The sequence below is a fragment of the Prionailurus bengalensis genome, chromosome E3 (genome assembly GCF_016509475.1).
Source record: "Prionailurus bengalensis isolate Pbe53 chromosome E3, Fcat_Pben_1.1_paternal_pri, whole genome shotgun sequence".
NCBI lineage: Eukaryota > Metazoa > Chordata > Mammalia > Carnivora > Felidae > Prionailurus > Prionailurus bengalensis.
Window position 1 is genome coordinate 41,780,245 of NC_057357.1, and position 13,103 is coordinate 41,793,347.

At 55.4% G+C, this 13,103-nt stretch overlaps 1 protein-coding gene across 3 annotated transcripts; it reads left to right on the forward strand.

Moving 5' to 3' along the window:
- The first annotated feature begins 289 nt into the window (after positions 1–289).
- Positions 290–11,055, forward strand: IL9R (interleukin 9 receptor). Of its 3 annotated transcripts, XM_043561202.1 has the most exons (9): positions 290–908; positions 4,616–4,729; positions 5,038–5,149; positions 5,280–5,458; positions 5,971–6,116; positions 6,487–6,694; positions 7,190–7,295; positions 8,303–8,387; positions 9,909–11,055. In XM_043561202.1, the coding sequence occupies exons 1-9, from the start codon at positions 881–883 to the stop codon at positions 10,407–10,409; spliced, it is 1,479 nt and encodes a 492-aa protein (XP_043417137.1). In that variant the 5' UTR covers positions 290–880; the 3' UTR covers positions 10,410–11,055. The 3 variants fall into 3 exon arrangements, with proteins under 3 accessions (XP_043417137.1, XP_043417135.1, XP_043417136.1); XM_043561200.1 differs by lacking the exon at positions 290–908 and having other exon boundaries at positions 2,721–4,729; XM_043561201.1 differs by lacking the exon at positions 290–908 and having other exon boundaries at positions 2,721–4,729; positions 6,490–6,694.
- Positions 11,056–13,103: the final 2,048 nt, after the last annotated feature.

A 13,103-nucleotide genomic window follows, 5' to 3' on the forward strand; every position in this document is an offset into this window, starting at 1 on the left:
CCATCAGCGGGCTTATTGAGCCATGGCATGTGCTACCCTTAAAGGCACATGAAAGACTTTTATGTGCTGACCTAGAAGGATGTTGAGAACAGCCAGAGGAACAAAGAGCCTGCAAAGCTCAGCACAGTGTGAATTCATTAAAAATGTCCTGGGTGGCTCAGTCGGTTAAGCATCCATTTTGGCTCGGGTCATGATCTCTCAGTTCATGGGTTCGAGCCCCGTGTCGGGCTCTGTGCTGACAGCTCAGAGCCTGGATTCTGCTTCGGATTCTGTGTCTCCCTCTCTCTCTGCCCCTCCCCTGCTCACGCTCTCTCTTTCTGTCTCTCTCTCTCTCTCTCAAAAATAAATAAACACTGAAAATAAAAAATCTTTAAAAATGTCCATTTGAGCTTCAGCTTTGTCTGGAAGGACTTGTGCCTAACGTCTCGCAGAGGCTCCCTCTGGGGTGAAATAAAGGGGAGTCTTGTTCTTACTTTTCTTTTGTATCATTTGTTTTTCTTTAACTGAGAAGATATTAATTTTGTGTTTAACAATCTCTCCCGTGGTGTTTCTCGGGAGGAATGCAGCAGGCACTCCACCAATCAAAGGTCGAATCACCAAAGCCTACCTTTGGTGTCATGGGGAAAGAAGGATCATCCCACCTTCTAGTTCCCGGGTTTATGATTAGTGGTAGCAGTTGTCTCTCAACCCCACTTGGGACAGCTGCTCTGATCTGCATCGTGGTTTCAGATGTGGGCGGCCTGTGTCAGCCTGCCGTGGGAGGCTCACGTCACTGCTCACTGCAGTTATATCCTGAATCAGGCAGAGAGACTTCGCTGCAAACGCAGGAGCGGTCACCTCCAGGTCTGGAGGTTGGTGGGGGGGGGCCCTCCGACTTGCCATGGGACCCAGCAGATGCATCTGGGAAGGTGAGTCTGTGATTTGGACTTCTCAACACTCAAGTCAGCATGAGTGGATGGCAGAGAGTGGCAGACAGCAGGCCATCCCTGGGCCCTGGGAGGAGCCTGTGGATGGACTTTGAAGCGGTTGGGAGCATCGCCCTAGTTTTACCTCCTCGGGTGTCCTGGTCTTGGATGTCTCCAAGAGACAGCATGTTGGCAGTATTTGCTGAAGAATGACAGGCTATCACTACCTGGCCTGAGTACCATTGGGCAGAGGGAAGGATCTGAGTTTGTCACGTTGAGTTTTAGGTATGGAAGACTTTGCTTCCTCAATAACTGAGCGAGGGGTGGTTCTGGGGCCAGATGGTCTGAGATTGCGATGGCCATGAGTGGAGATGAAGACCAGGTCCTGCGGCTGGCAAAACCTCTTCAAACCCCCATGCCCTTGGGGGGCCTTCGGGCAGAAGAGAAGCCAGAGTCTCGGGATCACCCCTTTGGAGCTATGGGTGGCAGCACGTGAGGGTGGGGTTCCAGAAGGAGGATCAACTCTGCCAAGCAGAAGAAGGGGAGATGAGGATTTGTGCTCAAGTAACATCCAGAGTCCTGCTCCCCGGGGCCCAAAGCATCAACACCATTTAAAGGCAAGGTCAGTGTCCGTAGGGAGATTCGGGATGCATTTCTTACCCTGTTGGGGCTAGGTGCAGGGGGCACAGCATAAATCAGACAGTGTCTCACCCTGGAAGAGCCTTGTGTAAAGAGGCAGCTTAGCAGTGAGCTTTGCTGACATGGCCGCAAAGGTGCTATGAGGGAGTTTCTGGGCAGAGGAGGTCAGTTAACACGTGCAGGAAGAGAAGGTGCATCGTTTTGCTCCATTTAACCCCCAGGCCCCCCAAAGAGAACTGTATCAACACCCTTATTCTGTGCTGCTCCCACAGCACTACCTGCTACCCTGCTTCTGTCATGAGCTGACTGGCTTTGCTTTGTCATGTCTGGTCTGGCCAGAGAGACCCTAGGGAGCTTGGGGAGTGCTTCATGAAGGAAGGGGCATGTGATACGGAAGGAAGTCGGGCAGAGGAGACAGTGTGAGGTGGATTAGACCAGCAGGAGACCTAGAGTGAGTTCCATTTTTAAAAAATATATACATATAGTCTGGGAGCCTGGATGGCTCAGTTGGTTAAGCATCTGACTGTTGGTTTTATCTCAGGTAATGATCTCACAGTTGATACGCAGAGCCCCATGTTGGGGCCTGTACTGGGTGTGGAGTCTGCTCGGGATTCTCTCTCTCGCTCCCTCTCTCTGCCCCTCCCTTGCTCACTCGCATGCTCTCTCGCTCGCTCTCTCTCCCCCCTCCCTCCCCCCAAATAAATAAATAAGTAAACTTAAAAAAATAAAAATATAGACTGTTTAAGAGGGGACACTAAGTGGATGCAGTAATCTGCATGAAGCCAACTTGGAGGATGGTCTGCAGGCACCCTGATCTGGCAGGGATTCCTCTGGCATCAGGTGAGTGCTCGGGGTGTGAGGGCCAGGGAAGGTGAGGGTCTGAGTCTGTCTGGAAACCTTTCCCTGCAGCATACTTCCTTGTGGCAGTGTGTGAAGGTTCTGATGCAGGAGTCCAGCTATAAGGCAGCCCTTAACTTGGTGGCGGGCCAGGAAACCAGGGCAGGAAATCTGGGAGGCCCTAGTGGTCAGACCTCATGGACTTGACCCTGAGGAGGGTCATGGAGGAGATGTGTCCTGAGAAGGGACCAGAGTGCTTGTGGGCTGAAGGCGGTGGCCGCAGACCTGATGGGGGAGGGGCAGGGCTGGGTGCTGGCGTCAGCCGCGCTCCCTGGCAAGACTGTCACGAGGGGCAGACACTGGCTTCCCTCCTCCTGCTCTGACAGCCATCCTGTGAGATGGTCCGGGGTTGTCTGAGCTGTGACTAGATCTCCCTCGTGTCATCCCAGTGCCTGTTCCAGGACCACGGAGTATGCGAATGGGGGTTTCTACACTGCCTGGCCCAGTTTCTGTTGTCAAGGACGTGGGTAGCCCAGAGGAGACAGAGGCCAGTGGTGCCCAGGCTTTTGTGGCAACTGCCTGGACACATGCTAAGAACAGAGGTGCCAGGTGCCAGGTGTTGGGCGGCACGCCACCCTGCCCAGCTCACTTTGTAGAGGCAGAAGCATTCTCTGTGGGAAGAGTTCTCGGAGGAGAAGCAGGGACCATCCCCCCAGGTGGCCCTGCATAGGTCTCCGCTGATCCCACAGGGTGGGTCCTGGCCCTGGTAGCTCTCAGCTGTCCTTGCTCTGGGGCCTATTGAGCTTGGAGCCACCCCACCCTGTGCTCTCGAACCATCTGGGATGGTCTGGCCCAGCTGGCCCAATTCTGCATAGACGGAGGGCTCCTTCCACTGGGGCCTGGGTTAGCTCTTCAGCTTGAAGTGGCTGCTGTGCCTCAGGCCCCCCGACCTGATGCTCGCTCTGATCCTGTCACTACACACCCTGACCGTGGGCTGTTGTCTGGCTTCTCCCCCGTCTCCACCCAATCACTGTGCAGGAGGGGACAGACGCTGGGGGTGGGGGGGGGTAAACTCGCTACAGCCTCCCATGCTGTGGCTGGTGCTGCTAGGTGACGCTGCTTGCTAGGAAAGGGTGCAGTCTTCCTGAGCATGGATCTTAACGGGTCAGTCCTGTGGGTACATGGCTAGGCTGCTGGGGTGTTGGGGTGGTGTCTGCCCCCCTGCGTGTGTGCAGGCTCCTTCAAGGTTTACGTGCTGTGGTCTGTGCTGCTTTTTTGCCTCCTTATCACCCATCAGGCTTGCATAACCAGGCTGGCCCTGCTTCCTGCTTAGGAACTATCAGTGCACCATCTGGAGCTACAAATAGGGTGATAGGAAGTCAACAGCCTCCCAGCACCCAGGCACTTGTGAACACCCAGTCCCTTCGTCTCCAGCTTACCCCTGGTCCCCCCAGGGATCCTGTTGCTCAGGCTGGCACTCCTCTCTTGGGGTGCTCTCCTTCTCATGACCGGCACCTTCTAAACGGGGATGCGATCGACAGAGCTTAGGGAGTGCAGTTTTGTCAAAAGGACACGCCACTGCGATCCTCCTACCTAATCCTGGGTCAGAACATTGGGCTGGGTCTTTGTTTAAGGAGACAGGATGTGTGGACGTTGGCTGTGTGACCCTGGGCAAGGCATTTCCCCTCCTTGGGACTCAGCTTGCTTGTCTGTGTGTAGGGACGGTCTTTCTACCTCACAGGGCTGCTGTGGGAACTCAAGTGTATGAGGCAAGCTACGCAGTCGGCCTTGCGCGACAGGACCTGGGCCCAGCAACAGGGGGCTGTATTGGCAGAGGATGCCTGTCCCAGAGAAGAAACGTGTAGGCAGACTCAGACACATAGCTGGTTCAGAGTCCAGAACCCACCAGAAGATCTGGGTTGGAGGCCACCATGCTATATGCTGTAGCCACGAATCTTTGGTCTGGCCAATGTATCTTTCTGAGCTTCAGTTTCTTATGGGAGCAGCTCAGGCAGTGGTGTCCAATCCCTGTCATGGGACATGGTGAGGGTATTGGTGGTGACCCACTCAGAGCTGTCAGTGAGGAGCACACTCCATAGGGAGTGGACCTCATGGGGAGCATGCCTCACAGGGGGGCCCTCACGGTGAGCACCTATCAGGAGGGTTCTCCCCACAGAGAGCAGCCCTCATGGTGAGTGTCCCCAGGGGGGTGCTCTCAGCCCAATTCCTTGCAGGATGGACCTTGGAGACTGAGGCCCTGATGCGGGAGTTGAGTACCTGGCTCCTGATCTGCACGTGCATCAGCCCTTGGGTTGGCTTGGGAGTCTCCATCCACGGGGAAGGAGGAGGTGAGGGCTGGGCACTGGTGTCTGTGTGAGGCCAGGGGGTGGAGGACTTGGGGGGCAGGGCTGTCATCTGTCTCACTCCCCAGGGAAGGCTTTGCCTCGAGCTGTGCTTAGGGCTGTCCTCCAGGGACCAGCCTGGACTTCATTCCCACCCATGCACCATGGGTCAGAGCCCATCACCTCCCAGCCCTGCCCTTGATGCATTGTCCTGGGATCATTCTCAGGGGACTGCCCTGTCAGAGTGTCAGCTGCTAGGTACTAATCCTGCCCTGAAGCAGCCGTCGTGAGCTCCCAAACGTCACCGTTCCCAGGGCTCGGGGCTGGATCTTTCATCTGCCTCAACAACAACATCCTAAGGATCGACTGCCACTGGTCGGCTGTAGAGCTGGGTCAGGGCCCCAGTCCCTGGCTCCTCTTTACCAGGTGAGGCTGGAGGGCCAGGCCTACCTGGGCAGGGGCCAGGGGCCAGTGGTGAGAGTGGGTCCCCATGATAGCAGCAGTAGGGGCTGGGCTGGTGCAGTGGCCCCTTGGTGGCGACATGTACCCTTTCCAGCAACCACGCCGTGGGCAGCAATCACAGATGTGTCTTCCGGGCCAGCGAGTGCACTCTGGTGCTGCCGCCTGAGGAGGTGCTTGTGCCTTCTGACAACTTCACCATCACTTTCCACCGTTACGTCTCTGGGAAGGAGCAGGTCAGCCTGGTGGACCCACAGTACCTGCCCCGGAGACATGGTGAGGCCTGGAGTAGGGTGCTTTGGTGGGGAACATCCTGGCTTCATGGGGATTGGGGGCAGGGTCCCATTGCCCTTAACCTCCACGGCTCAGCGGGTGCTCTCTGTCCCTGCTAAGAGACACCCAGGGCTATGAGCGAGCAGGGCCCCTGGGAGGGAGGGGCCCACTGGTTAGTGGAGAGGTAGGGTTCAGGAGGAGGACGAAGACTCAGGGCCGTAAGTCGGGGCAAGGGTACAACTTGAGTCACTTGAATTACACTTCAGTCACAGTAGGAAGAAGTCCGGTAAGACCCTGGGAAGCTTATGGCTGCAGGGGCCGTAGGAACTCACTGTCATCTCGTCACACCTGAGGCCTCACTGGGAGACAGCAGCAGGGAGGAGACGGAGACCTGCCTCCCAGTGAGGCCCCTTGTCTGGAAGGGCCTTGACCATTCCCTGCCCCCAGCATTTCTCGGACCCCCGGTGCTGGGCATGCTGACACGCACACCCTCACGTGGCCTCATTCTGTTTCAGTGAAGCTGGACCCTCCCTCTGACTTGCAGAGCAATGTCAGCTCTGACTACTGTGTCCTGACCTGGAGCGTCAGTCCTGCTTTGGAGCCTCTGATCTCCATGCTCAGCTATGAGCTGGCCTTCAAGAGGCAGGCGGAGACCTGGGAGGTAACGCTGGGCTGACTACTCCAGGGGCCTCTCTCTTCTGGGAGCAGCAGCCAAGGGCCACTCGGGAGATGCCAACTTGGAATAATGAGGAGGGGAGGTGGCCAGAGTCAGGAGTGTGACTGTGCACGTGTGCATTTGTATGTGAGTGTACCTGTGTGTACGTGAATATGTGTCTTTATATGTGTGATGAGCACCGGGTATGCCTATATATATGAGTGTGAGTGTAGTGAGCGTGTCTGTGTGTGCAAGCGCACATGGGGGTAGATGAGTGTCAGTGTGTGTACGTGTGCCTGTGTGTGTGCATGTGTGTTCTTGAGGGCTGATGGACCCTGTCACCCTCAGCAAATGATAACTGTTCTCTACCCCACAGCAGGCCCAGCACAGGGATCACATTTTTGGGGTGACCTGGCTCAGGCTTGAAGCCATCGAGTTGGACCCTGGTTCCAGCTACGAGGCCAGGCTGCGCGTCCAGATGGCCTCGCCGGAGGATGACCTGGCGGAGGAACAGCACTATGCGGGCCAGTGGAGTGACTGGAGCCAGCCTGTGTGCTTTCCCTCTCCCCAGACCTCTGCCCGAGGTGGGGGTCTCCCTCCCAGAGCGCCTCCCTTCCCATGTTTGTCACACCCTCCCACCTTTTCACCCCCCTGGAACTTCCTCCCTGAGGCAGTTATACCCCGGTTGACCACCTTCCCCTGGAAATCTGAGATTTTTAACTTGCCAAGCATTGGGCTTCTTGGAAACTATAGTTACTGTCTGTCACTGGGAGTGAGTGTGGCCCACCAGGCCTATGCTTCTGGCTCTGGAGGCTGGACATGGTCTCATCTCCCTAGGAAGGGCTGGGCTGACCTTTGTAACCTGCTAGGGAGGGTGGCTGACACTGATGACCTTGCAGATGGAGGAGGTGAGACCCAGGGGTAGGTGATTCATTAGCAGGCGTGACGCAAACCTCTGTGGCCTATGAGAAAATTTCCACTGTGGCCCGGGGCGCTCCCAGGGGTGCTTTGCCATGTGGACTGGGAGGAACATCCTGGTGCCAAGGAGGCTCACGACCCTGGGCCCTTCCTACCCACAGGCCCCCTGTTTTCACCTCGGGGGCAGCCTGACGGCACCCTTGTCGCTGTACCTGTCTTTCTGCTACTGACCAGCCTGACCTGCCTCCTGTTCAAGCTTTCACCCAGGTCGGTAGCCAAGGGGTGTGTGTGTGCACGCGTGTGTGCGTGAATGTGTTCATGTGACTCTGGGTGAGTTTCCGTGTGCATGTCAATGTGTGTGCATGTGAGTCAGTATGTCTGTGTGTAGGTGTGTGGTAGGTGGGGCATCTCGGGCCAAACCTCTGGCCCTGGATGGGGTGGGGGGTTTTTTAACCCTCTGCCCTGGACCTGTGGGGGAGTTCCTCAGTTGCCAGGTGAGGAAGCGGGTGCTTGGTGGGGCTGTGAAGGCCAGGCTCGACCTGGGAGCATAAGAAAATGCCTGAAGTGTGTGAAACTGTGTGCTACAAGATCCGGTTTATATTTTGAGAATACATTTTGGGGGTACAAGGATATGGAGAGGACCTGCTGGGAGGCCAGTGGTGGTGTCCGGAAGGAGGAGAGAGAAGCAGAGGGGGAGCAAAGTGGAGGAAATTGCCAGGTCTTAGGAAGAGAAACCTAGGGGTCAGATGAGGTGGGACTGGGGACTCTTGAGGTGGGGAGCTGGAGAGGCCACTTCCTCCCCTGGGAGGCTGGTGAGGCTGCTGGGGACCTGTTGTGTTGGAGCCCTGTGCCACATCCTCGTGGCAGGGTCAGTGGGTCTGTTGCTCAGTGAGGAGTCAGGTGGGGTAGGAAGCTGCCCCCTGTCTGCCAGGAGCACAAGTGTGGTTCCCGAAGGTGCCAGCTCCCTCTGTGGGCTGTGGACACAAGTGGTCACCTTGTAGCCCTGAACCCACCATGACAGCTCACCCCGTAAAGGACACGTGTCTTGGTATAAGTCAGTTCTATGGGGCCCTTAGCCAGGGAGGACACAGGAGCAAGTGTCGGGTCTTGGAGCCAACAAGAGGTAAGAATGGCAGCAGCCCAGGTGAAGCAGGGCCACCTCTGGCTGGAAGGGAGCAAAGCTCCTGCGGGGACATCATGCCTCCTGGAGCTGGGCCTCCAAGGGCCCCTCCTTGGGCATGCATAGGCCTCCAGGTGTCCTCTCTTGGCCCCAGGGTGAAGAGAAGCTTCTACCAGAACGTGCCGTCTCCAGTGGCCTTCTTCCAGTCCCTGTACAGTGTGCACAATGGGGACTTCCAGGTGCGTGCACAGCTCACGGCAGGGGTTGAGGGAGAGTCTGGGCTTGCCTACATTCTGACCCGACAAAGATAGGGACTTCTGGTGAGAGTTGGGGGCTAGCATGGGGGCCTTTGTCAGTGCTTTGAGCTTTTTTTGGTGTATGTAGTCGGTTTACATTTACACGCTGTGTCTCAAATGCATCAGAACAATTAGCTTTATTCTCTGTTGTGGGTTTCTTTTCATTTCTGAGTAGCAGCCCCTGTGAGGTTATGGTCAGTTTAAGGTGCAAACAATGGTGCTGTCTGCAGCTGCCACATGTCTCGTCCCCGCTTCTTCTCTGAAGGTTTCTGCGGGGAGGGTCTGGTGCTTATACTATCCCTGGGGCCTTCGGTGGTCTATGGGCTACTGCTCTGGTGGCCACTGTGGAGTGCCTGGCCTCTCCTGTTCCCCTGGGTGGCATGCTGGCACCATGAGCACTGAGTACACTCCACACGTGTCTCTTTGTGGTGCCACGGTGAGTACTACCTGGAGGGTCGCATCAGACACCTCCCCCTCCCCCCCCCAGCCCCCCACTGGCCTGGAGGCTCCTGCCCCTCGCTGGGCAGGAGGGGGGCAGGGAGCAGCCCCAGCAGGTGGTCTCAGGTTCCCCACTGTGGGTGGTGGATGGGAGGTGATGCTTCCTGGTGCCCTGGGACCTGCTCTTCCCTGATGCCCTTGCCGTTGCCGGGTTTCCCTCTGCCTAGTCCTTGTGTTTCTCAAAAGGGAGCCCAGAAAATTAAAAAAAAAAATTAAAGAGGGAGCCCAGTTCTCAAGATTGTTGCCCAAAAGTATAACTCAAAGCTTAAAGCTGAGCATTTTGTCCTTGGTGGAGGCCACCCCCTTTTCTCAGGCAGTGGCCATCACTGTCAAGACCCCTGGGGTGTCTGGGCACAAAGGCAGATGCCATCACCCTGGAATGTATCTTCTGGGCCGCGGGCACCCAGCCCTCCTCTGTAGACCCATGTCACCAGCCAGGGTACTTAGACCCCTCCAGTGGTGATATGGAGCCATGGGTCGGCTGTCCAGGGAGCAGGGCAGTAACAGAGGGTGAGGTATGTGTGGTCCATTTGGTGGTGATTCCTGGTCCCACATAGGAAATACTTTCCTGTAGGAGGTGGGGGCCTCCTGTGGCTCCACGGATGGGTCCAGGTCTGCTGCCCTTAGCCCAAAGGTGCTGGTTCCAACAGCATCTCAGTGTGTGTGTGATGGGGGTTCAAGAGGGGGTGCCCAGTCTCTGTAGCTGATGGAAGTGCCTAGAGCAGCGGCCAGGGGTTCTCTCTGTCCTCGACACCTGTCACCAGCACGGATTACTGAGGGTCCTGAAGAGACTCAGGGTCCTGTGCTGAGGCTGGGCTGGCACATGGAGGGTGAGACAACATGTTCCAAGCACAGTCGTTGCTTGGACTCTGGGTGAGGATGTCTGGAGAGCTTCTTGGAGGAGCAGGGGAAGCTCCTTCCAGGGAGAGTCCTGAACTTCCCCCCACCCCCCATGCTCTGTTCTAGACCTGGATAGGGGCCCACAGAACCGGTCTGCTGCCGAGCCAGGACTGTGTCGGTTCCCCGAGAAGAGCCTCGGAGTCTAGTGTCCAGGAGGCCATTGCGTGGCTGACCTATGGCCCAGTGGATCCCTGGCAGTCAGTGGTCCTGGAGGAAGAGGAGAAAGGCCCACGTCCTGGCCTCCCAGAGGCTGTGTTGTTAGCAGGTCGTGTGGCACAGGGAGAGCAGCCACCTGCCTACCTGCCACAGGAGGACTGGGTCCCTGGGAGCCCCACCAGGCCAGCTCTCCCACAGGCAGAGGGCAGCAGTGGTGACTACTGTGCCTTGGGCTGTCCCGGGGCGTGCCACCCCTCGACCTTCCCAGGACGCATGCAGAGCTCTGGGCCCAGCCTGGCTTTGGCCTGTGGCCTTTCCTGTGTCCAGCAGAGCCTGGATGCCACGCAAGGAGGGACCTGTGTGGGAGTTGGTCACAGAGAGGAGCAAGACCCTGGTGAACGTGTCGCATGAGGCCCTCAGGGCACTTTCTTCGCTCCTACCCTTGGCAGACGCTGGCTTTGATTTAGAACCCTGACGGGGCCAGCTGCATAATGTCCATCATGTGGAAAACGGACTAAAGTCTCTGCGAATGAAGCCCCTGCACAGATACCCTGTCCAGATGGAGGCCGAAAACCCCTCCTCTCTCCCCTCCCCTCAGCATCCTACCACGCAGCTCCCACTCCCGGGCTCGCCACTTCCCTCCCTGCTTTCGGGCTCCACCCTGGTCCCTCACAGAAGTGGGGGTGTTGGCTCCACAGCCTGTTCTGCCCTCACTCCCTTAAAGGGCCAGCCAGCACCCACCAGACACAGTTGAGGTGCTGTGACCAGGCGGAGTGTTGTCTTTCTGTGCCTCCCTGAGGTACCTCTGCTACTGAGATTAAAAGGGATTCAGTGGTTGTTTCAAACTGCTGCTGACTGGGAGAGGGGCCCACAGGAAGTACAGGGGGTGGGGGTCTGTCTATTCTCGGGTTTTCTGGGGTTGGAGATGCTGACATTTTGAAGTTAGCATCCAAATGGAGACCTGTCCCTCTCTGGGTGGCCAACCAGAGAGGGCACCTCTGCATGAGTCTCTGGTGTCCCCTGAGGCCTGTACAGAAAAACAAAAAACAAAACACACTTGTGGACCCAGGCTCCCAAAGGCAAAGGCTTCCTCTGCCTCAGACAGGCATCCCCCTCCCCTCTGCGTGCCTGCGGAGGCCCCTGGGGTTTTGTGGGGAGCCTCAGCTGAGCCAGATCATGGTCAGAAGGGGTGAGGCAGGACCCAGAATGTATTTTTAGCGTGTAGAGAGAGGAGGGGTGTGGACGGAAGTGAGGTGTAGGCATGTTCAGCTCTAACCAAGGATAGAAAAAATAGCATGAGTCACCCTCCCCTTGGGGAGCCCTGGCCTGGGGTATTATTATAGCAGCATCTGCGTGGCTTCTGTGGCTTCACAGGGAACCTGGGCCACCTGCATATGACGAGTGACCCCCACAGCGGGGATGCCTCTTGTGCGTGGCCGGAGACATTGTTCCTGTGAGTCACACATCTTCTCTCGGTGGCGCCCGGAGACCTGGCTTGGGAGTGTGCAGCCTTAGAGGCTGTGTGATGGTACGTGAGACACTCCTGCCCCTTCAGCCTGTGGGACTAACAGTACCTCGTAAGTGTTGCTGTGAGTTCACCTGAGCAAGCTGCCTGCATATCTTGGTGCCCAGAAAACGCGTTTCCCTTTATTGTGATGAGATGACCCTTGGACGCTTGTGCTGTGATCCGGTTTCCAGCAGAGCAAGGTTTGAAGACCTTGGGATGAGGAAGTCGCTGAGCGCTGGGCACTGAAGGAGTCAGAGAGCAGGCGGCTGGCAACTGGAACCCTCACACAGCTGGTGGTTTGAGGGATTGGCTGCACGGCATGGGCTGGAGCTCAGATGTCCAAAATTTGGCCGGCTGGGCTGGAGAGGGTCTGGAAAGCCAGGCTGAGAGCAGTGAGGGAAGGGGACTCTCCCTGGTGAGGGAGGATGCACAGTGGCTTCCCTTTCTTTCTTTCTTTCTTTCTTTCTTTCTTTCTTTCTTTCTTTCTTTCTTTCTTTCTTTTTAAAAGATTTTTTATTTTTAAGTAATCTCTGCACCCAACGTAGGGCTAGAACCCATAACTCCAAGATCAAGATTCGCATGCTCCAGAGACTGAGCCAGCCAGGTGGCCCTCTTTCTTTAATTTTCAATGTGGTGAAATTCACATAATCTAAACGTAACTCTTCTAAAGTGTTCAATTCAGTGACTGTTAGTACATGCATAATATTGTCCAACTGTCATCACTCTCAAAGGATATCCCCTTCCCATTAAGCGGTCCCCCCGCACCCCCCACACTGTGCCCTGTGCAGCTCTTTGCCTGCTTCCCATCTCTGTGGCTTTGCCTATTCTGGACACTTTGTATAAATAGAGTCATATAATATGTGACTTTCTGCACAGTTTTCCCTCAGCATAGTGTTTTTGAGGTTTATCCACTTTAGAGAATGGGCACCTCAGTCTTTATTGTGGCCAAATATTACTCCATTGTGTGGGTAGACCACATGTAGTTCATTCATCCTTCTGGAGGGCATTTGGGTGGTTTCCACTCTTTCACTGTCGTGAACAGTACTGCTGTGAACATCCGTGTACAAGTTTTTGTTCCTATACCCGTTGTCTATGTTTTTGTGTATATTTCTTGGAGTGGCATTGCTAGATCATGTTAACTATGTTTAGACTTTTTGAGGAATCACTGAACCGTTCTCCACAGTGACTTCAACATTTTACATCGGTAATGTACTCCAGTTCCAATTTCTGCATATCCTCACCAACTATTGGTAGTGTCCTTTTTTTTTTTTTTTTTTTAAGTCGCTCTTCTGATGGGTACAAAGTGGTACCTTTGCGTGATTTTGACTTGCATTTCCCTGATGGCTGGTGATGTTGAGTATCTTTTCATGTGCTACTTGTGTATTTTCTTTGGAGACAAGCTTGTTCAAGTCCTTTGCCTATTTTTTAATCGGGTTGGTTGTCCCTGTGCTGTTGTAGGAGCTCTTTCTTTATTCTGGACACTAAACTCATATCAGATATTCCATTTGCAAATATTTTCTTACATTCTGCATGTTATTTGGTGTCATACACAATAGATTATTGCCTAATCCAACCCCAATAAACACATAAAATTATGC

What these genes read in the sequence shown, in the direction of transcription:
- IL9R (XM_043561200.1), top strand. Translation starts at nt 4,570, where the DNA reads ATGGTGAGTGTCCCCAGGGGGGTGCTCTCAGCCCAATTCCTTGCAGGA. An exon ending in CATCCACGGGGAAGGAGGAG is followed by an intron (nt 4,730 to 5,037) that starts GTGAGGGCTGGG and finishes CACCGTTCCCAG; the next exon opens with GGCTCGGGGCTGGATCTTTC. An exon ending in CTGTTCAAGCTTTCACCCAG is followed by an intron (nt 7,296 to 8,302) that starts GTCGGTAGCCAA and finishes TCTTGGCCCCAG; the next exon opens with GGTGAAGAGAAGCTTCTACC.